Source organism: Ptychodera flava, chromosome 4 (assembly GCF_041260155.1).
Source record: "Ptychodera flava strain L36383 chromosome 4, AS_Pfla_20210202, whole genome shotgun sequence".
Lineage (NCBI taxonomy): Eukaryota > Metazoa > Hemichordata > Enteropneusta > Ptychoderidae > Ptychodera > Ptychodera flava.
The window spans coordinates 19,043,666-19,067,683 of NC_091931.1; the positions used below are offsets into that span (position 1 = coordinate 19,043,666).

General features: G+C 37.4%; 1 protein-coding gene and 1 pseudogene across 1 annotated transcript; both read left to right on the forward strand.

The window, feature by feature from the left end:
* The first annotated feature begins 6,340 nt into the window (after window positions 1-6,340).
* Window positions 6,341-22,027, forward strand: LOC139132143 (TNF receptor-associated factor 2 pseudogene; annotated as a pseudogene).
* LOC139131101 (TNF receptor-associated factor 2-like) lies at window positions 16,316-21,027 on the forward strand. Its single transcript, XM_070697052.1, has 5 exons — window positions 16,316-16,406; window positions 16,866-17,030; window positions 17,730-17,804; window positions 19,010-19,096; window positions 20,869-21,027. Exons 1-5 carry the CDS (start codon window positions 16,338-16,340, stop codon window positions 20,950-20,952), a joined length of 480 nt encoding a protein of 159 aa, XP_070553153.1. The 5' UTR covers window positions 16,316-16,337; the 3' UTR covers window positions 20,953-21,027.
* Window positions 22,028-24,018: the final 1,991 nt, after the last annotated feature.

Genomic DNA, 24,018 nt, shown 5'->3' on the forward strand with positions numbered 1-24,018 from the left:
AATAAAGTAGTCCCAAGACGTGTTCGGTCTCAAAATTCAATGTGTTTGAACTCCGCTGAACTAGTATATAGCCTAGAGGTAATATTTATTTTTTATGAACTCGATTTTATGACCTTTTTGGAATGGTAGTAACGCGACAACCCGTGGTATGAAAAAAATTCACGTAATGTCTTTTGCCATCACGCCATTCAAAAAATGAATCTGTGTTTCTAGATTTACACAAGCACTTAAATACTCACCTGTTATACTACGGCCATGGAAATTATGGTGATTTCATAGGGCGTGTGGCTTTGTTGGAACTAACTGGTCTGATGTGGCAGGTATTTGATGATGGACAATGAGGGGAAATTCCCATTTGTCAACCTATTAGGCGAGGGATACATTCATTGCAGTTGTGATCACGCCCTGCGATTGTGATCTCTGAAGTGGTCTCTTGTATATGTATCAATGATTGGTATTGTGTACTTTCTCATTTAAATATTTAATATATCTATGCCTGTAAAGATAAAGAATCTAAATTTGCACCATACATACACACACACCACCACCACCACACACCCACACACACAGACACACACAGACACACACAGACACACACACATATATATATATATATATATATATATAACACGATTGGAACTAAATTGGGATAATTGGATTGGCAGAATTTCTCAAGAATTTTAGAAATTTCTCTAATTTTACACCATATTTGCTTACCATCTTTAAAATTTTATACACAATTTACGATGCTGTTGAAATCTTATGAGTAAGAATCAGTGCATGATAGTATCTAATGCAATATTGTTCAAAACATATGAACAATATTCACATTTGAATGAAAATATGAGAGTTTGTCTGTAGTTTCTTCATTACTGAAACACTAGTAATAATGTCAGTTTGTCATTTTTCCTCGACCAAAATGAAGCTTTTCGATTGATTTACAGTTAAGTCAGCCAGGGTCTTTTAAAGTGTGCCCTGACTCAATTTTATGTTTATGAAGCCTTAAATTCATGAAAAAGTCAGGGGCATTTCAAATGTGCCCTGACTCAAAATACGTCAATTAGAGAAATTTTAAGCATTTTGTCTCGTTTCTTCAGTACATTTACACAAAAATGAACTTATTTCATAAAAATGAATCCGATGAAAGAGGTATGCAATAATCGTTGTGTTTTCGTGTTTTGTCCGATGAGAACAATATTTCAAATTTTACACTATTTTATCATTTTGTAACATTTCAGCTGTAAAAATTTTGATTTCGTTACATTCTCTTAATAATTACTCTCATCCATTTTCCCAAATTAGTTCCAATCGTGTTATATATATATATATATATATATATATATATATATATATATATATATATATATATTATATATATATATATAATCTTCTTGCTTATTGCTTATTGCTTTATTCTTGAACTTAGTTTTGTAATCATTAATAATGTTCTGCTTATGGCGTCGAGCACTGTCATTTCACGCGAGATCATCTGTATACTCGGTGGGGAGAGAGAGAGAAGAGAGAGAGAGAGAGAGAGAGAGAAGAGAGAGAGAGAGAGAGAGATATGCCACCACTAAACAATACTATTGAGTCCTAGCTGTTGTTTGTTAATCATAAAAAACAAAATTCAACGAAACGACCGCAATTTATCTACTTAAAGAGATTACATGATTTCGAAGGGGCAACACTTCCACAAAGCAGAGCATTCAGCATAACTATGTAGCCTCACTTTATGAATAGAGAATGTCCGAACCAGATTCAAACTTCTCGGCCATCCATGAATACTACAATACCATTTCATCCAGTCATTTTATTATAGCATAAATAACAAAACAGAAAACACCGAATTCTTCTATTGACATTTAAGAGGATTTTTAATTTTCACCTGTTTATCAGAGTGACTCTTGAAAAGTCAATCTTTGAACATGATTTTAGTGCTGACAAAAGAATAGCTCGCGCAACGCAACGTATGATATACTGGCTGATTATTCAGTGACTGACAGTCAATCAAAGTATTTTAGCCCATTGGAACCTGTTGCGACAAAACATTTGCTATTGTTATAGTTACTTATTTTTCTTTAAGTACTGAAGAGGTCCTTAAAATATTGACATATACTCATCGCTTATTAGTTCGCTCATAAAAACTCCTGACGAGGGCGTGGTATGAGGCATTCCGCAGCGTTCACCTGAAGTGAGACAGGATGAGAGGCAATTGCTATTCGCGTGAGCAGTTGCTGGCAAACGGTATCTTGGCAGCTGCACAGCAATTTTTCTCGTGTGAATTTGTGGCGAAAGGGTAGGCGGTAATTTTTATGATAAGCAAGGGAGGATCATTTTCTCTTGCTGGACGGGTAAACTTGGAAAAACCCTGCTGACGGACAGGGAAATATTCGCTTGTTTGCGGGAGTTGAAGTTGCCTAGAGTGAGGATAAATCAAATATCGAGACAGCTAGAGGAGTGTTTGCATGATTTGCCTGTGACAGCGAAGAACCATCGAGGATTTTTTTCTAAAGAATATAAAAATCGAGGTTTTAGCTAGGGAAGCGATTAACGGATTTTCCGCTTTCCGATGGCTCATTTGACGGGTTCTCTTTTGACACGATTGCCAATATGAATTTACTTAACCAGCATATAGACATTAAAGGAGAGTTGTATACAGGAATTTGAGATGGAAATTTCACCAAAAAAGTGTCACTTCAATGTACATGGCTGTCCATGGTGAATGTCAAGTTTTAACTTCCACATCAGTTTATACGTACCAAAGGGAGCTAAAATATAAATCAGCACTTTGTAAACACTGACCCCTTAAGTGTATTGTTAAAATACACAGCATTGACTGTAACACCTACACTAAACACGCTTGCTGGCTGCTTTGACGATCGTCAACAAACGTGTCTCAAGTCAAATTGTTTTTTCTCACAATTCATTTGAATGTACCGTTGACGGAATGGGATTGTAATAATGGAGAAGGACCCGTGGTGCAAGCGACCCTTTTTATCTAAGGTCTCGCGATTCTACTCTTTTACCATATTTGCATTTCGGATCGGTCCACAGTTACTAAAAGGTATGTCTGTTTCATGATACTTACCTTAGATATACTTTACTCCGCGGACGTGCATGTACGTTTTTCCACTGGAATAAGAACTCTCTTGCTCAGAGGTGTTTTTTTTTGAATTCCATATGCCTGAATTAATACTTACTTGATTTGATTCAATTTCACGTTTTTGTGACACATTATCATATTCGAATTGACTGTTCTATTGTCAAAGAATGTTCTCTGGCTATAAAAAAGGGATTGATGAATGATAGGTGACATATAGATACCAGTGCGTCAAGCTATATCTAAATTATACCTGTTAATTTACGTCGCGTCTGTGTAAGATGGTCACCGACGTATTCGATGTTCAAAATAGCAATTTAAGTTCATCGTACGCTGTTTTATCCTTCCACACCCACAATGCAGTGTCACGGAACCTTGTCATCCGAAAGTGTAGTGTGCAAAGAGCTAGGCGAGACCGCATGCCACCACAGGACAGCACACAATTGCCATTCACGCCATATTGTTTTATTATATGAGTCACTAGCCTGACATGGCAGGTCAGCTGTCATTGTATGTAAATTATTCACGTTTCTCGTAGTTGCAGATGACCTAAACTAGAAATTTGTCAAATCGCATGTCTGACATGTTGATTTATACTTTTATTAAAGTATAACCTGCAAGGTATGCGGCGGTTGAATTTTAGGTGACGTCAGAATTCTTAAAGTGCTGCATGACTGCCCTAGAATGGCAGGCATCAGCCTTGGACACCTTTCAAATCGTCAATGACAATTTTTCTTCACATACTGTTCAATATACGGTCGTTAGGTTACGTTATTATCTGTGTCGCCATATTGGGGTGATTGCAGGGAGATAACTATAACAATGAGACTTTCTCAAATGATCTCATACTTTGGAAAGTTACAATAGACATCAGTGCTTAGTAAAGTCCTTTCATAAGTTCAAGCAAGTTCAATCAGCCTATATTAACGTAGTGGCTGAGAATATAAAATATAGGTCACTATGTGTACAAAGTAGTTAAAGTTGGTTTATGTTCGACGGTTTCTTGTATCAAAGGTGATATCTATTTTTGAATGAATGGCCAAACAGGGGCAAACACATAAAATGAAATATGTCTCTGTCCATACAAAATACGCAATAGTAGCGTTTACTTTGTATATAAGGATTAGACATAATAATAAGGCCATCACGGTTCTACACATAAAAACCAGATCAGACAGGAGAAGTTAATTTGAGTTTACAATATTCAGTCCTTCGGTTTCCTCGAGGTCGCAACAATATCCGTAAGCATAGTATTTATAGTTTTCCATAAAGTGAGACGCTAAAGAATTAAAACCGGCGGGAAGATTGGCAAGCGGTCTTTATAAATGCACATGAAATGCAAACAACTCAAACAGCTGTCTTTTTATGACATTTTATATAGTTTTTAAATGCGTATGTGGACCTGCAGCTGCAATCAGGATAAAAACTACGTCATCTTTTCGTCATAAGATATTTATTGAAGCAAAGCGTGAATGCGCACAAACTATGGCATTGTTATCGAGTTTATCGCCTTAAATAACGTCAAAATCATGGTAGCCGGGAAACACTGTATTAACAGTAAACAAAATTATACCGTTGATTTTCTTCGTAGCTTACGACTAAAAGGGACTCAAATTCAGTGCGTACAATGTAGGCCGTTGATGGTCAACATTTGACGCATGTTCACGGATTAAAGATGACAGTGACATACTTGTTTGAGACTGTGAACAACTTTTCACAGAGACTCGCAATTCTATTTACTGCACATGCGCAATATACGCATGGCATAGTCTGTCCTGACATGGCACCTGCCATATCAGGACAGTACTATATCTGCAATGTGGGGAATACCAGCAATACCAAGTAACCAGTGTTATGACAGGAAACATACCAGACTATGACATTTAATCTGTGGAACTGAGTACATCGTTTACTTTGCGTGATATCCGGATGCCGGTAGAAAGACAAATGGGCTCTATTAATAACTTACATGAGGTTACCAGGAACTGTACACGTAATCTTTCGGGGTTTTATCCCTTGCGAAACCCCGCCAATTTCATCCTCTTTCTCTCCCAGCTGGACGATGTATTTCCTTTCATAATTCCGTGTCTGTAAATTCCATCCAAAAACCGCAATTATATGAAGTAGGCGATTCAAGAAGATGTACTGCATTTCAAAATACTGAAAAACTAAGAAAAGAACCTCTCTTCAGTTCTAAAATAAATGGATATTGTTTATCTATGTCTATGTACATCGTTTCACTAGTGAAAACTGGCAGCTTGCCATTGCACATAAGCATAGAGACATCCAGCTGTTTCTGTTGTTCTTTGAAAGTGAAAAATGATGTTTTAATAAGTTTTATCACTGTTACAATAGTTTGCATTTGATGTTCGAACAGCTTTTGAAGTTCGAGCGATACTGCAGTGATGGTGAACCTCTGCTTTTCAAAATTTGTCATTTCTAAAAATATATCTGCGATACTTGGACGACCCTTAATACGACATCACAACAGTAACAAGTAACGATTGTTCAGCTGTCATGTAAGCAGCCTTTCAGTTTACATAAGAAACACGGGTATTGTTGAAGTTACTCTTGCATGCATTGGTTTGATTCTAATTTAACTTCCCCCATGCTCGCTTGCATGAACATATGTTTGTCCCAATGACATCAAAATTAATATCGTTCATTGTAGAATGGATTGCCATGCTAAATATATACTAGTGCTTTATTTTCACGTTGTTTCCCTCAAGAGCTGAGTAATTTGACTTAGTGCACCTAGTTCTTAGCAACAACAGAGCCTTACGAACGCGTGACTTGTTTTGACAGTTCCCAAAAGGAACAAGTATTATAATAGATGTGATAAGGTAATGGGTCTACATGAAGATAAAGTAGTGAGCTTATGGGTATGAGGATAAAGTAGAGAGTTTTAAACAGGTCACACTCTGAATCAGTTCATATAATCATTCTATCTGTAACAAGGAGCAATTTATATGAAAAGAAAATATTATGGCCGAATTGTGGCAAAAGCTAATGGAACACTGCCACAAATTCATATTATGAATAGTCAAATTATATGTGAGATGTTAAAGCGACAAGGCGAGGCGTTGTAGATTGTATGCACTTACTACTTTCAGAAATCAGTTTTCACAAGCGGAAGTCAGAATATGAACATTTCTGCTGTATGCCGACAGAAATCAGCCATCGATTGATGACTCACTTTGACCCAAAACGTAATATAAATTTAAACAAACTTGTACTGTCAGCATTATTTAGCCGATAACGATGGTGGCGAAAGCTCATAGAATGTTTGCAATTATTTCGCTCTGTAGTTAATAGCTTCCTATATTTCGTCATGTTGGCGTGGGATTCAGCGTCTTTCTGAACTATGCGTTGTGCATGGTTGCAATCCTGTATAGTATAGAATTATCATTTGCAAGGGGAAGTTTCTGAACCTTAACTGTTCTCATTTGCAGATTCAATTAAAAGCCGAATCGCAAACTGTAAAATTTCAGTGCGTTTGGTGATTACTCAAGATAGAATTTTCGTGCTGCAATATTTATAATTCGTACGATGAAGACACAACGATGGCTATGCGATTTTCTAATTTAGCCTTGCCTTTCATTCCATTTCAGATGGTCTAGGATGACTTCGGAAGAAATTATCGGATACAAAATGTGGTGATCCTGCGCAAATTATTTAAGTACAAATTGACATCAAATCTCTCGAGATGTCAGAAGGAATTATTGAAGGTGTAACTTAAAGGTGTGGAATGACGCGAAACGGGTGACTGAAATTTACAACAATGGAAAAACTCCAGCGAAAAGTGAACATTGAAACAATTAATGGATGCCTGTTTGGAAAACAAGCATTACCTGAATGGAGATCTGCAATCTTTGGAAATTGTTGTATCAAATGGCGATGAATATAATAATATGGATGTACCCAAGATATGTGTAATTTAGAGGAAATTAGGATCCAGATTTCCAGTTTTGCAAGATGGAGAAAACCAAACGAACTCAGGTAGAGCAAATACATTAATTTTCCTTTCTAGTATACTACTTTCACAGATAGCTGACAAAATTAATAACATATTTCACAGGTGATGTTACAGGTATCAGTGAACACTTTACACGCCCGTGTCCGTAGCCGAAATCAATCGCATAGTTTACCAGACTGTATAGGCGCTATGATTTTTTCGATTTCCATACCGTAGAAATTAACCACGGTCAAATATAGCAACGTACCTTTACTTAAATAAATTGTTAACTAGCTGCTTTGCGTAAAGCTTGTAGTTTTGCATGGCAAGTAACCGCCTACAGTTTTACAATATTGCTTGGTTAGCACCGTATTTCAATAACAAAGTAGAACTGTTCAAGCGACAACTGTTCCATTAGACGTATACCATTTGGACATAAATTTGTGTCCTAAACCCAGCGTCGCTCACGTTGATTGGTAGGTCTTATCTGCGTTCATTCATTGCTGCCTTTATGTCCTCAAGTCTCAATATTTACTGTTCCGGTGTCGGTTACAATTCCGCCCGGATGGAATTGAGCCCGTCCAGTAGAGACTACGTAATGTACATAAAAAAATAAAAGGTATCAAACGCGCGCACTTTTCTGATACAGACGGTCGACGGTTTAAACAAGTAAAAGTTCTGCCGAGGTATGTCAAACTTTCTTTTTTTTCGGACAGAAGTAGTAGTCTGGGATAATCATTCAAGTTGTGACATGCAAAATTCGACAGTCATGCAGGCGTTATGAAACCTACTCGGTGATCGTAGCGTTGTCTGGATAATTGAAGAAAGGGAATTCGAGGCCGAAGGCCCGAACCTCGTCAGTAGCTAATAAAATGGATGATTTGATACGACAAATCGGCGCGAAGTCCAAAACCAAAAATAATAAAACATTCACCGTCAAGTAATTCTCAGCATTCACGTTACCAGTCTGCTTTCGAGGTGTAATTCACTTCAAGAATCTTTTGCACTTGAACGATTGCAAAAGACGGACTGGTAATGTGAATGCGGAGAATTGCCTGACAGAGAATTTTCACCTGATTTGAAATATATCAGTCAAATTCAGTTACCATAGTTCAGTTTTGAACTTTTGAAGGTATTTTCGAGTGGCCAATATTATGTTTTGAGGGTCTTCATTTTATTATTTTTTGGACTTGTCGCCTATTTGTCGTGTCAAACCGTTCATTGTTTTTAGTTACCACTGAGCTTCGACCTGCCGCCCCACACTCCCGGCCTATGATCGAATATCCAAGCAACGCGGTGGAGAGCACAGTATTGCGAACGACGGACAACAAAGACAGTGTATAGCTTTCCTAGCCTCATGGCCATTCTTTTGTTCTTCCGTTACAGTCTGTTCGCTACTGATTTGGTGTTTCGATATTGTACTTTGCTACTTTTGACTCCAAACAGGTTTATTCCCATACACAATTATTGAAGATCTCTTCAACAGGCAAAAACAACTGTCCGCCCCTCCCGCGCCGTAGCTCTTTACGACAGCGACCATGCGATGTAACTCGAAAACTAAAAGGCGGATTATCATGGCCTTTGCACACCTAGTAACGTAAAAATGCTATTCGGAGGGCTTTAAGGGTGAAAACCACACATAATTAAAACATGAAGACACCTCGCAAGGCGAGATTTGAAATTTACAAGTGGAAATGGAGTTTTCTGGCGACATCTGAGTGTAAATTCTACTGAGAACTCAGTGTAATTTGGCTCCGGTAATGAGAATGTACTAAGTACTGAAGACTAAACTCATAGACCAAATAACAGCCAGTTTCATGTCTGTTTGGTTTTTGTTATAAAACAGTTTAAGACCAACAAACTATTGCACCATGTCCTCACAATGTTCAGCCTCATCCTCAGTGTTTAATACTGCAACTGTTACCGGGAACTGTTACTAGTCACAGTATCACCAAGTTTCAGGGCATCTGTTGCTTTCTCAAGTTTGATACGGAGAGCTTCCAATTGTGTTTGCGTGGCACAGACAGTTTCATGTACTGCATCCTGATTATCAGCAGCTGCTCTTGGTACATTTAGCATTTCCTCTACGCATGACAATAAATGGTGCAAAGGTTGACATATCTTCCATGTCGAGTATTCATGGAATAGGCAGTGAAGCAGTGGAAAGAGGTGAAAGGTAAAACTGCCAACATATGATAAATTTCACAATGCGTAGAGTATTCGAAATCTGAAAGGAGAAAATTTATATCATTAGTCCTATCAAGTTCAACCAAACAGCACGTCTACAATTTTAAAGCATTGATCGATAATAACACAACTTAATCAAATGATAAACACAGAAAAATTCTTATCATATGACTATACGGACCGTACTGCCAGCAGAGTACGGCCCTGTCTTGCGTCGTGAATATCTCATCTAATAGACCACATTATTTGGAGTCGATGATTTGTCAGGATGATTCACTCGTAAAATTATAAATTGGTTCCGGGCTACTTGGCATCAGACGAGTTTGTATCCGGTGAGTTGGTTTTGGGTGGATTGGAATGTGAATACAACTGAATTTGACTGAATTTGAGCACGGTCAGACCACCCGAAGTGACTCAAAGTATTAGTAAAATGGTCAAATGGTTGATAATAATTGATTGTTTTAAACTTAAGGGGTATATGCAATACAAATAGCTGATTCCTGCCTGTATAATCTCAAAAATTCAAGATTTTAAAGAATGTTGCAGTTTTTTCACACATTTGCGTTCTAATGTTATTTTGTTTTTTTGCAAACTAATCTGAAGAATTGTTTTGATTTTAATTTTTTCTGTTTTGACCATCCCCTCCCAAGATCTAATTGTCCGTCCCTTACTCCCAAACTTATGAATACAGTTGTGGTTCAGGAAGGAAAAAGGTGAAAAAGGTATTCGTCACCGGTGATCTAACGCGTATTTAGAGTGGTTGCGAAATGCTCACTACTGAGCTGTCAACATGGCTTCTTGTCAAGGGAGTTTTAAATTTACTACGAGCAAACTGCACATATAGAGGAGTGTTTCCGGTGTGTAAATAATCTCAAACCATTCACATAGAGTCAAGGCTTCAAACGTGTAATCATGGTCTTTGTGGAGGGACCATGGTAAAATCAGGTAGTTTCAATCGTGAAAATGCTGCCCCAGATTAAATTTAACCCAAATTAAAATTTTGCATTTTGGATTACCTTGCTTTGTTTCGCTAATTAGAGTTGTAGTGTTGGAGAGAAATTCCATTTTTTATTTACTTCTAGCCGCTACAGCTTGTGCCAACTTTATCGCCCTACCATACTTTATCCCACCTGTAGCAATTGAATAGTATGCCACGTAACCAGATATGTGTGTGTAATTGCTGTTTACATGCAGTCGACTGTGCCTGTACATTAGAACCAATATTTCACTGTCACACTCTTTCACCTTGACCAATTTCGTGGTGTATGCATGTGTTGTTTTCTGTGACCGGAGATAACAACCTATATGATTGTGTGACCACCATACACATTCTTACTGCTACAGTAGTGTCGCATCTAATTATTTACATGCATTATCAGTCCGGGCCATTTCCAAAATTGGCGACGCTATACAATAATAGTTTTTTCCAATCATTAGCCAATCAGCAGCCAGCGCGCCATCGATAAAAATTGACACAAACAGCTCCAACTTCCACAAGCGTCCATGGTTACGTAGGCCATAGTGTATTGAACTCAAAAGGTATAAACAATTATAAACGTAATATAAACGGTAAAGAAGTGGAAGTTGTTGAGAATACAAATATCTGGGTTCTATGTTGTACAATAAGTTGCATTAGGAGGATAACATTAGTATGATTTTAAAATGCCAACAGCGTTTGTTCTTCTTGAGGAAGTTGAATTGTTTCAAAGGTGACAGAAAGATGCTGGGGCTTTTTTCACAGATCATGTGATAAAAGTATCTTAGGTTTTCCACACATTTGCTGGTTTGGAAACCCCCCGCACAGTTCAAGAACAAACTTGTTAGAATAGTAAACATCTGTAGTAAAAGTATCGGAGCACAACAAACCAGTCTTAGTACATCGTACAATAGACAAGTTTTAAACAAGGCCAATTCTATTATAAGAAACCATCACCGCCCTCTTTAAAAGGAATTTAATATTTTACCATCTCGTCTGCGTTATATGATCCTAAAAAGTAGAACAAATAGATCAAAACATTCGTTCATTCCCTCTGCAATTTTAGTACTGAAGAAAAAGAGAAACTACTCATCTTTGCTTTTAATGTGTTCTATCGACCACTTTTTTATTACTGTTCAGCCCCCTTTCCTGTTTTTATGTATATCTTTTGTAACTTTTAACCTGACCGCTGTCGCTCAAAGCATTGCCCACATTTTCGCGATAATAACTATTGTATTGTATCGTATTGTATAAACTTCTCCGCTGCATCATTCACATAAGTTATTCGTGTATTATCGTGGATCCGTGTCAATATTATTGTCAGTTGTGAAAGGGGGTTTTGCCGAAACACTTGGCGTTGCATATTTCATGGGAATACGGATGTCTTCTGTGAAATAGCAATTAATCGCGTCGTGATTTGTCACAATCTCGAACAGTTGAGGTGGCCAGTCTGTCAACACACATTTTTTAAATCGCGTAACATTTTTATTATGGATCAGAAAACCAAACCGTATATATTGCCTTGATGCCCGGACTCTGGCCTGAAGTCCTGCGAAATATGAATCGCGTACCTACTCAGATCGTTCAGAAAACCTCATTTTATAGGAGATGGCAGCTATCAAATATTGTACGCGAGAGAAACGAAGGAAATCAGGCAAAGGATAATAGAAATGAATCGTAAATATCTTGGTTGCTGCTTTGTTTGATGGTCTTATTATTGTAAAAGTGTTCTTGGAGAACAATAGGCCCATGTTCATCATGAAAGAAGTGCGAAGTTTATTATTTTACGGTCCACACGAGGGCCGAAAGCGATTCATACAGTGTTGGCGAACCTGCAGTGACTGCAATCTTATCGATGACGTAATTCGATCATTGATTGGCTAATCGTTGAAATAATATTATAGTGTAGCGTCGCCAATTTAGGAAATGACCCAAACTAATTATAGGTGATCGCATATCTTAAAACATTTTGACATTTGGCATTTTATGAGTACTTGACCAGTACAGTATCTCGTGATGAAGTGCGTCACAACGATAAGTCAGTCTGAACTGATTAGTGAGATTATGGGCGCCTCCTTGACCAGTACAAATATTTTGCAAATACTTGAATTGCGAGAATATCTTCTCTATAGCTCATACAGTAGTCTTAAATTGTCATGAGATGTCGGAAAAAGTGCCTTTTTTAAAAGCCGATAACAATAAATATTCAATTTAATCTTCATTGAAAATTAGTTACAATTATCGTGAAAATGAAAATGGCAATCGTTGTAGCTTAATTTAACTACATGGCAGTAACTTTAATTGATGTTGGCAACACACACCTATTTCCCAATTGTTAAGTCTGCATTACATCTACAAGACCTGTCCGAACACTACTTGAACTTTTATTGTAATTGCTATCGTCCGAATAGACAATAGCATTTTGCGATGAGAATAATTTAACGGTTCTCAAAATTTCTGTAACTCCCCGACCCTCGGAAACATTTGCGAGTTGTTTTTTATTGTTGCTTTTGCAAATGATCTAAATAGTAGACTTTGCTTGTATTATTTACAATTTTAAGATCTGCTGTGAATTTTGGTATTGCTCTGGATGTTTCATGATGCTGCATTAAATGATTTCTTAGAAAACTGTACAATTGTAAGTATTAATATCTCTCTCTCTCTCTCTCTCTCTCTCTCTCTCTCTCTCTCTCTCTCTCTCTCTCTCTCTCTCTCTCTGCCATAGTTGTGAAGTTTTCAGTGCTTCTTTATTCATCAGAAGATGGCTGTAGCTCATTCAACAATGGGATTTCCCTGTGAGATCTTCACTGATCACTTTCACGATAAGCATAAGTGCAATTACTGCAGCAAAGGATTGCGGGATCCCGTTCAGACGATATGCGGGCACAGGTACTGCGGTTCTTGTCATGAGGAGCTGACTGGGTGAGTGTTAAATGACAGCAGTTTATCTGATGCCTTTCTAAGATCGCTAAACGTCATCGTCGTCTTTAAAGCGGGTATGTTTTAGTTGCGTTATTTAACTATTGATTGATTGATTGATTGATTGATTGATTGATTGATTGATTGATTGATTGCTTGATTGATTTTTTTATTTATTTATATTTTTTATTTATGTGATGATTTATTTGGTATTACATTTGAAACTTTTGCTTGGTCAGCATTGTATTGTTAACTGCTATTTAGAATATTTCCAATAGATATCCGCATGTCTGTAATATTTGGTGTGCTGCATTGGCCGTATGCTTTGAGATGCCTTGGCATCTGGCCAACTGTGCAGAATGTCAATTATAACACGCAATGCTCGTTCTGTGCTGCGATTCGCGAAGCAAGTCACGCGACGAGAAATAGAAATCCACTGACAATTGGCTGAGAAAGTTGACGTCAAGATTATTTCAGCTCCTTTGTCCACATGAAAATTGCTCGTAGAAAAGTACCCAGTCCTGTAGTCTGCACATTTGAAACAAATGGCTCATGTTCAGGGCGAATGAACGACGAGACTATGACAAAAGGAGGGATATTTCGCATTCTAAATGTACGCTGAAAGTTCAAAAGTTAATTTAAAAACACAGATTCAAGTGCCACCGACGAAATCATTCGGTACGCTCAGGATATTATTCCCCTTTTGTGAAGAAACTGACACCGCAGTCTGTGACTTGGAAATTCGCTCGCTAAATTTCCCGTAACGTACCGTACCGTAACGTACCGTAAACATTAACAGTACGGACCATGAGCATATGAGGCTGTCGTTAATATATGTTAATAGTATCATCTCAAATTCAAAATCTTTCAAAACTATATAGAAAAATAGATTTTCAGTGTTCACAAAAAATGAGACGGGGAAAACTACTCACACAAGCTGTTAATTGCACCCACATACAGTGACTATCCCTACTTCTTGCAATGGTGAAATGTTCAATGATGTACCGCAATATTATTTGGCTGAACCTTGGAAGTAGGTTTTGGCTATCTTGATTGTCTGTAGGATACATGTAATGAAGGCTATCCAACTTATATTAGCGCTTTAATGAATCTATTATCATGTAATTTGCAAAAGTCCTATAAAATTCGATCTAATCGACCTCGTCGAGGTAGAGTACAATATTGGCAGCATTTCGGCCATTTGGGGTGGGTGTTGTTTTGTTTGTTTGTTTGTTTGTTTGTTTGTTTGGTTAACATACTCTACGAAATAATGATGAATGGATTTACCAGAGTTTGGTATTGTATTGTTAGAAGTAGTGACTGAGCATGACCTACGTAAATCTCATTTGTTTCGCTATGCAAATTAAAGGTGTTAATGGCAAGATATTCTCGTATGGTACAGCACGAGATACAAGTTTAATGTTACAAAGTGCGATGTCGCGCCTTCTTAATGAAAGGCGATGATAAGTGTCAAAATTTGAAGAAGAAGCCGCTGCTGTGAACTTTAAACATAAGAATGATATATCATTGCAGGCATTCCCACCAAGCGTTCTGCAAAGGTTGTACAAAGATGGATCAGGCGAAACTATATTGAATAATGCTGAGGTGAGTGTATATGCCTAATAGATAAAAAAATATATTGAGCCCCGGGCACGCCAATACGATCACCGGGAAATTAGGCAGTTAACCAAGAGATGATGCAGACCCATTTTTTCTGGACTCAGATTGTCTGCAATTATATATATATATATATATATATATATATATATATATATATATATATATATATATATATATATATATATTCAGATTAGGCATAATTCAAGCATATTTTGACAAAGGTTCAGGTTCAGGCTATAAAATAACAAGTCTACTGTTAGCGTCAAACATCAAGGTAATAATAAAAGCTGTGTTGAAATAGAATTGATAGAACTTATTTTTTAATTTTCTCCAGCAGAGATTTGACATAAACCATATCAAAATTAGTAAGGACATGTTAAATGCTACATAGCATTATCTAATGACAAAAAGTATCCTTGGCGGAATATTTTGTAAGAAAACGGAAAAATGTAAGTCAACATGTTATATACCTTGCAAATTTCAAATTTTATGGTGACCTTGACCTTTGCCCCGAACAATAAAGTCATCATTTTTTGGCCAGAAACTGTCACAATCACATCTTTACAGTCTCCGCTTATGAAGGTGACCTTGACCTTGACCTTGTCGGCCATGTATCAAAAAAAAAACCCGTATCCTAATGCGATGCTATAGATAATCTATACGTTTCTTGTCAGCCGAGATATCCCATTTTTTCAGGGTATTAGCACTTTACATACGAAGACAACAGCGCCTCCTGTCATTTATATAAATGCGGACAACTTGATTCCGGCCAATTGCCAGATGTGTAAGCTTTCCGATACAGGTCTGCAAAAATCCCCGGGGGAGGCCAGTACATGGCCCATGGACTTATATGATATATAGTTCAGGGCGTTTCTTGAAGCAGATTACAACAGTTAGTCAAAGGTTACAACTTAGCTCATAAAGATAAGACAGATGAAAACAAGTACACTTGATTGGGAACACTTCGATCAGAATAATGTTTATATATCTTTTCAGTCATAAACGTGCTCGCACACCATGACCGACAATCTTAGGTGGCGCTCTTTAAGCTTGGACTCTGAGATAAAGAGCATAGAAAGAGAGGCTGTATTTGGAGTCATTCAAAGAAACTTGTAAACGTTAACTCAAGCTTACCTGTATAATGAATTATATGTATTCCCATTTCAATGCGACAAGCAATTTGTTTGGTATGTTTGAATTATTTTCCCCTGCAATGTATTTTGTTCAACTTTGGATTTAGATGGAAGAGGCGAAGGTCCAATCAACCGAATAGTCATTGCAACTGCAGTCTCTTTATGCCTTAAGGTAGAATGCGCGCTGGAACACATATTCAGACCCATAAATTTTGACAATATTTCTCTGGTTCTCTGCTTGTATTGGCCTTTTTTAAAGCTTTTGATATAAATGACGTTTTGACCTCATAGATGTGTGTCCTTCGAAAATTTACTTTCCCATGGATCATCGAACGCAGGGTTAGCGGCCATTTTGTATTTCATGAAGTTGATAATAAAATTTTCAAGAGTTTTTTTTTTATCTGCTTGTCTTTCCTAGATTTTCCGGACAAGGCGATAGCGAGAGAAATGAATGTTTTGCATGTAAGATGTGTAAATGATGGATGTGACTGGAATGAAACACTCAAAGCTTATGAGGTAAGATCATGGTCTACTTTTCTCAGTAAGGAATCAGTACGACAGTCGTTTACCTATGTTGATCAATTCCAATGCAGTAAATCTAAAAGGATATACCAACTCCCAGCAAAGTTAATTTTCACACAAGACGGGGCTTAAAACTGCATCGTCTGTATATCTGTTATTCTTTAAATCATTTGAAAATGACTTCTTATTTCAGCTATATTCCTTATTTTTTGTCAATATTCCGACGGTGTAGTGCGAATAATACGTAAGAGCCTTACAGCTTAGCGAGTAATCTTATGTTTTCTATATCGAAGAGCTACCAATCTGTCATGCAACTTTTATAAATCCATGTGCGATTTTCTGTTATTCTGCATACGTCGTCATTTGACTGTCTAGACAGATCAGATGTGCGAACGAAAAGTGTGGTCGATTTTAGTCGTTGTATTGTTTAATTATTTACGTTTTTGTTTACAGGAGCATGAGAAAACGTGCGGCTATGAATTAATACACTGTGTCCATAAAGAATGTGCAATTACCGTTATTCGTAAAAGTCTAACTGAACATCTCAATAAACACTGCCCACTGAGGAGAATTTCTTGCAAATACTGTAGAGAGGAATTTTCTCAAAAACATTTACAGGTAAGTGACTTTCTTTCTTCTGATTCACGTTTTTGACGCAGCGTCACATTTCATTGTCAGCCACTCAACTTCAAGTGAATGAGGATTACTGAAAAGAAAACCAAATACAAAAAATGAGATAGTGACATGTAATATCGCATATGACTAAGTTTATGGTTGTGTGTCCGAGCTTCAAATCATGTGTATATAAATATGAATTGGTTTCAAAAGCATAAATTCTCGTGACAGTATTCCATTCGTGGAGATTTGGAAGCTACATTGCTTGTATGATACTTTACAACAACGATTTCTCGAAATCACCTGAAGTTTCTTGTTGCGCGCGGCAAGTGTGCGTTTGTTGTTTATCCTTGGCGAGGCATATTATTACCGAGCTTATTCAATGAAGAAAAAAATGTCACATTAAGAGAAGTCACATGTCAATATAACTGTAAATCAATGGCATTTCTAAGTTAAGGTGGATAGAAAAACCATAGTTCTAAGGTTGAATAAATTTTCCATTGACTTATATTTCTTCCCCGATCTTACATGAAATGATGAAATTCGAGTGAATCGTTGAGCGCCACTTTCTCGCTAAACGTTAAACTTTAGTACAAAACCCGATAGACTTGTTTATGTATCCGAGCTAAAATCTTGTACGCATCCAAGAAATGAGACTACGAGAGTGACACCTTTCGTTTGCGTTTTCTCCTCTCTGTGCAGAAACACCTATCGGAGTGCGATGTTTATCCGATAGAATGCAAATTTTGCCGAGCCGAGACACTGCCTAGGAAAGAAGTGAGTACATTATTATTATATAGGTGACTAATATATGGAGGTATCTGATCGGCCTTGGCAACAGTGTGTATTTGCACAATCGATCAGAAGTGTTGATGACATATCCGAGTGTAAACTCAAACATTATAACATTGCTGCAATCCCATTATTAAACTTATTAGGGTGTGTGATTTTTTAGTTTACACAAACGTTATTCGACTCGGACAAGACCAACGCCAACACGAGAAATTATCCCTAGGACTTCTGACTGCCATGATTTTGATATATAATTCGACAGCCAAGTCTTGTCTCAACAGGGACTGTGACTGCGCGATTATAGCCCCAGTAACATTTTCTGTCAAACCTAATGCATTCTCTGTATGCCTCGATGCAACTAGTCAGACTCTTATTCTTAGTCACAGTGTGTCAACATTTGACTATGCTTTAAACCTACACACATCGTTCAGTCTTAACTCAACAATAATTATACCTGTTTCTAGTCAAGAACAAACACATTCATTATTTTTGGTGACCGTAAGGGGCCGTGGATAATTAAAACACGCGCATGGTAAACTCAACTTCTTCGATTAGGGAGGGAGGGGGATTGATTGTATTTCGATTACCGTGCGCAAAAATCGCACAGTTACTACAAATTTTCCTATCGCAACATCTCGCTACACCTTTTTCTGTATCGCAAAATATATCTACATTGTTTGGCGTGTACCAGGCCAGTAGGACACCGGCGCTACACAAGCATTCTTTTGACATAGTTGTGAATCCGTGCACGAGTAAAATAACGTAACAATCATTTTGGATACACTGTTTCATTTCATTCTATAGGTTGCGTCATTGTTGAGTTGAGACTGACAGAGATTGATTTTAGAGGGTATGCGGGGGTGAGGGACGTTCGGTAGTACATGCGTGATTTCATTGCGACGTAATCGCCGATTGTTGGATGCAGATACAGAATGAGGCTTGTTTGGTTTTCGCACTTCCAAACTTTCGTTTAAGGGAGGGGGAGGGAGGTTGACGAGAGATGCACTTAGTTTTGTTTACCGTCGCATGTTTTACTTATACACGGCACCTAATGTCTCGATGTCCGACGTCTAAGTGTGTTTGTTATACAATTTGATCAACCATGATGGTTATATCACTTAGAGCGCTCTCGTTTTAGACATGTTGAATTAGCAAAGAAATACAGACAAGAATTGTTAAATGTATTACAGATGACACTACATCAAGACCCGCTCAGAGGCACATGTCCACGGAAACTAAAACTATGCAACTACAATGCAATAGGATGCACTCTCTTGGTAAGTAGCCGTTTTAATGCTTTTGAAGTCTTTTTAGTCCCCGCGGACGAAGTCCGGGGGACTGGTAGATTGGGCTCCGTCCATCCACCTGTGCGTCCGTCCACGCAGATATTTCAGACATGCCTTGCCCAATTACTTTCAAACTTGGCACAAGGATAATAAATTATAGCAAACATATAAGCACGTCTACTATTTTGTGATACGATCCATATGGCAGCCATTTTGTTGCAATTTTTAATGTCCAGAGCCATTAATAAGACATGCCTCAACAGATTTCTTTTAACGTGGCACAAGGAGAACATTATTAATGATCTACATACTGTACGCATGCCAAATGGGATAATATTACGATCGAATATATATGGCCGCCAGGCGGCCATTTCGTTGTGATTTGTCATGTCCAGAGCCATTACTAAGACAGATTTCTTTTTAACTTTGCAAAAGGACTGCAGACTATCTTTAGAAATCTTTATGATACGATCTATTATGGTCGCCAGGCAGCCATTCTGTCTTGAATTTTTCATGCTCACTGTGATTGCAATACGTATAAAATGACAAATAGTATTTTCATCATATCAGAATCCAGTTGGTGTTAATTATATATCGTATACGTACACATATGCATTTTAGTGAAATGCATGTTGTATTTGTAGGGTGTTGTTTCATCGAATAAAATGCACGACTATTTTTCCTGTGGTCTCTGTAACTGAAACAGTGGCACAGCAATAAATGGCCATTTCAGTTATTACACAGTATATAGTGCTTTTTTCAAACGATTTTGAATTAATTTCCATGATTAAGTTTGTACATTGTTTCAAAACCAAATCGTGGAATTGACATGACATTCCTAAATCAATGTCCATTTCGTAGAATATTCAAAGGTCCCTCCATTTAACTCAACTGAAGCAAATCCAAAACCAGTACAAATCATCTCTTCATTACTGCAATTGGTGTACTTGTTTTGTTAATTTCTATCCCATATTTATTTTACTGCAATTCCATCGTCCTCTATAAAACCTGAGGTAACTGCCAAAACTGCTAACTTTTGAGTGCTGTGCGGGTACGCATTCAAGTTGAACCCATCCAGTTCACTTGGAAACAACGCAGGCTGCTCTTGCAAAATTACATGTGATGGCGCCCTTACGACCGTCGACTTGAAAAAAGTCCACCACTTCTTTCATGATATTTGCCTTGATTTCTCTCCTGGATCTATTCGACTACAACCATTGTCATCCCCTACAAAACCTGACTTTGCGAAAACAATTCTCTTGTCAGCATGCCAGAGACACATTCAAGTCCACCCCATTCAGTACACTTTGAACATAATCAAGAAGTCGTGACAATGTTTGTGATAACTCCTCTACAGCCATTTGTGCATTTTCAATATTCTGATCCCATTTGTTTAAAGGAACATAAGGAACTTTCAGAATATGTCACAACTTCTATTCAAACAGAAAAAGGAAACATTCTTTTACCTATTTGGCACTTCTTGACTTGGAAACTGCATATACAATCACTTTTGTACACTTTTACTGTTGCTGAGTGGCAACTTTATATTTGATGGGGACTATGTCATCGACAATAACTTGTTGATTATTTGGATCAACCTCAGTCGTGATAACAAGTCAAGTATCCACTGAAAATTCATTTGTATATTTGTCATATTCCACAAATAACCCTGCAAATGTTTTAAAACACAGGGGAGTTGACTGCAGCTTTACGGAAATATAAGCATACGATTTCATTCCGATTCGTGTGGGTTTTTTTTGCAGATAGAAGAAGAGAATGCGCAAGAACACAATCAAGAATATTACATCACCACCAAGACTTGTTGCGTGATCGCGTTCTGGAAGTAAAACCGGTTATAAAAGACATTGAGGAAGGCAAGGCTATGATAAACAATTTAGATCAACAAGTTAAACGACATGAACACGTTTTAAAAGAATTGAACATTGTTTAAAATCATTGCAAGATAAAAAATCAAATCTTCAGCAAGACTCATCTACACGTCATAAAGATGCGAATGTAGTACAAATTGAAACTTCTCTAAAACTTCATGATACTAAAGTAGATGAAATGAAAAGGAAATGCTCTGTGCTAGAAACCAAAGTAATGACATACGAGGGTATTGTCGCGGTACTCAACGCCCAAATAGAGAGAGACTCGCAAAGTATTCAGTCATTTGAAAGGCAGCGGCGAAGGGACAGAGAACTTTTAGAATCTTTAGAAAGAAAAATTAAAGCCCAGGACAGAATCATAGCTCTGAAAGACGTTGCATTAGCCGAACAAGATCTTAGAATTCAAGCGTTGGAGATATCAAGTTACGACGGTTGTTTAGTTTGGAAAATTAGTGATTTCACTAAAAAACTGCAGGAAGCCAGGTCAGGAAAAACATCTTCTGTGTATTCACCGTGTTTTTTTACCAGTCGCCATGGTTACAAAATGTGTGCCCGGATATACCTGAATGGAGATGGGATGGGGAAGGGTAATCACGTGTCACTGTTCTTTGTCATCATGAAGGGACCCTTTGATGCTCTTCTTCGCTGGCCATTCAGACAGAAGGTCACCTTCATGTGGCTGGACCAGAACAACAGAGAACACGTCATCGATGCATTCAGACCTGATCCTACGTCCACTTCTTTTCAAAGACCAAAAAATGACATGAACATTGCAAGTGGTTGCCCTCTGTTCATGCCGCTTTCACAGATAGACAGTTCACGTCATGCATATGTGAAGGATGATGCAGTGTTCCTGAAGATTATCGTCGATACCAGTGATTTAAGTTGATGTACCTTCAGCCTTCGTTTTTGATATAAGTCGAGTGAGTGAAATTGTCTTTGCACCCAGATTTACAGAATATGATGAAATACAAGCAGCAAGTGTGAAGGAATACAGAAACCCAACGACAATTCCATCGAACCTACGTGTAGTCCCGGTACACAATGAGTGAAGATCGCACAGCACTCCGTAGCGTTTGCTTACGTTTCGATTGCCACCTTTTAGTGTAAGTTACATACGACTATATGTCGTCCTCTCGCGATCATGTTATACTTCTAAAAATGCTTACAGATTCACCCCGCCTACAATTGCAACGATGTTCATGATCTATTTCAGTAGCGATAAAAAACTCGAAAAAATCAGACCTACATATATACCTATATGTTTTCTCAATACGATACTTTAAAAAGGAAACCGAAACCAAGTAAACTGGCTCTTACTCTAGACATTAGTCTTAATATTCTTAACTTGAACTTACCATGATTTTTACGCTAACGTCATGTAACAGCCGATGAACGAAAGCGATGAATGTCGTTTAATGTTCACAGATAAGGCACTTCTGCTCAACAACATCGCATTTTCTTAATTCTGTCGCATTCAGCAGCACGAATGTCTGTACAAACTTGTTGCATCAATTATGCCTCGATGTGACAGGTATTTCTGGTCACTGTAGGAAAGCTATAGAAAAGGCTGGAAATTGTAGATGGTTTCTGTTAAGTCACATGACATTGCGCAAGACATTGCCTATATAATAATATTGCAATAGATCATACAAAAAACAAGATTGGAACCGGGATAATTGGATGGTGAAATAATGCCGATTTAATCTACAAATGTAATCATCTGCTTTTCTTTCTACATTACACAATTGCTTTTGTGAGTAATTTGCAATATTGCAACATTCAGCTATATGGCACCTAACACTTTTGAGAAATTTGTAAAATATGAAAATCCAATTATCCCAAATTAGTTCCAATCGTGTTAAACAGAGATAGGTGTTAATCACAGAAATCAAACGATTGATTGTTACCGGTTGCGGCTCATTCATGATCAAATAATCAGCGCTCTGTTTTCGATTTTGACTGATACTACACTTGAATGATCTTAGCTTTCTGGAAAATCACAATGCACCAGGTGTGCCTCCAAACTGTAAGAATTCTTTTGTAAACACTTGCTAATGGCCTCCTCGAGCAAGCGTTAAACTATCATAATGGTTTCAAAATCAATATGTCACCTTGTGCGAGGAAACAAATTACATAACAATTCGCAGATATTTGGAATTAAAAATTGCTTTTATCAACATGTTAACAGCGAAAAATCAATTTTCACAAAAACAAGACTACTAAATTTCATTCACTCCCCAAGCTTCAAAATGAGGCAAGACAAGAGGCTGTCCAGCAAAGATTTGTAAAATTGGAGAATTCGGATATCTGTCCCCAATCACATTCTATCTGTAGTGTTAGATTTTAGATTAGGCAGAGGTAAAATACGTGTAAGATTAAAATTTCTAATTTTTACCTTGAATTTTTCATACTGCGGTTGTCGACTTTTATCATTCATTTATTCGCAAGAATCTTTTATTTATTCACTTACATAATCGATTCAAGTCAGCTTACTTGCTAACATGATTTTTAAAAATTTCAAAATTCTGAAAATGTACTAAATGTCATTCGATTTTAGTGTGGTTTGTTCATCTTTCGATGTGAATACGTCAAGTTTTCTACCGGCAAATTAATTAATATCTTGGTTGTTTGAGTAGTTTACCCTTATCCATCATTCTCACAATACTGATATTTTAAGGTTTAAAATGAATGGTATATTTTGATTATCCTTACTTATGAGATCATCATAAGAATATAACCTTCGTTACGTTGCAGTGTGTTAGGACTGTAATCAGGTTTAACAGGCAAACTGGTGTAACTCCTCTGGTAGAACCTTCCTTTGTCATTTTTGCAGAAATACACCTCCGTGTGATACATATAGTTAATAGTGACAAATATTGTTGTGCCACAACAGTGTGAATTGATGCCTTAGCTTTTATTTTCTTTCTTTCAGGAAATTGCTTTGAACTGGCGTCAGTGAGATAACACAGTGCAGTCCACCGTGTGTATGGAGAGTTCAGACTCGAGTGCCATTAAGAACGT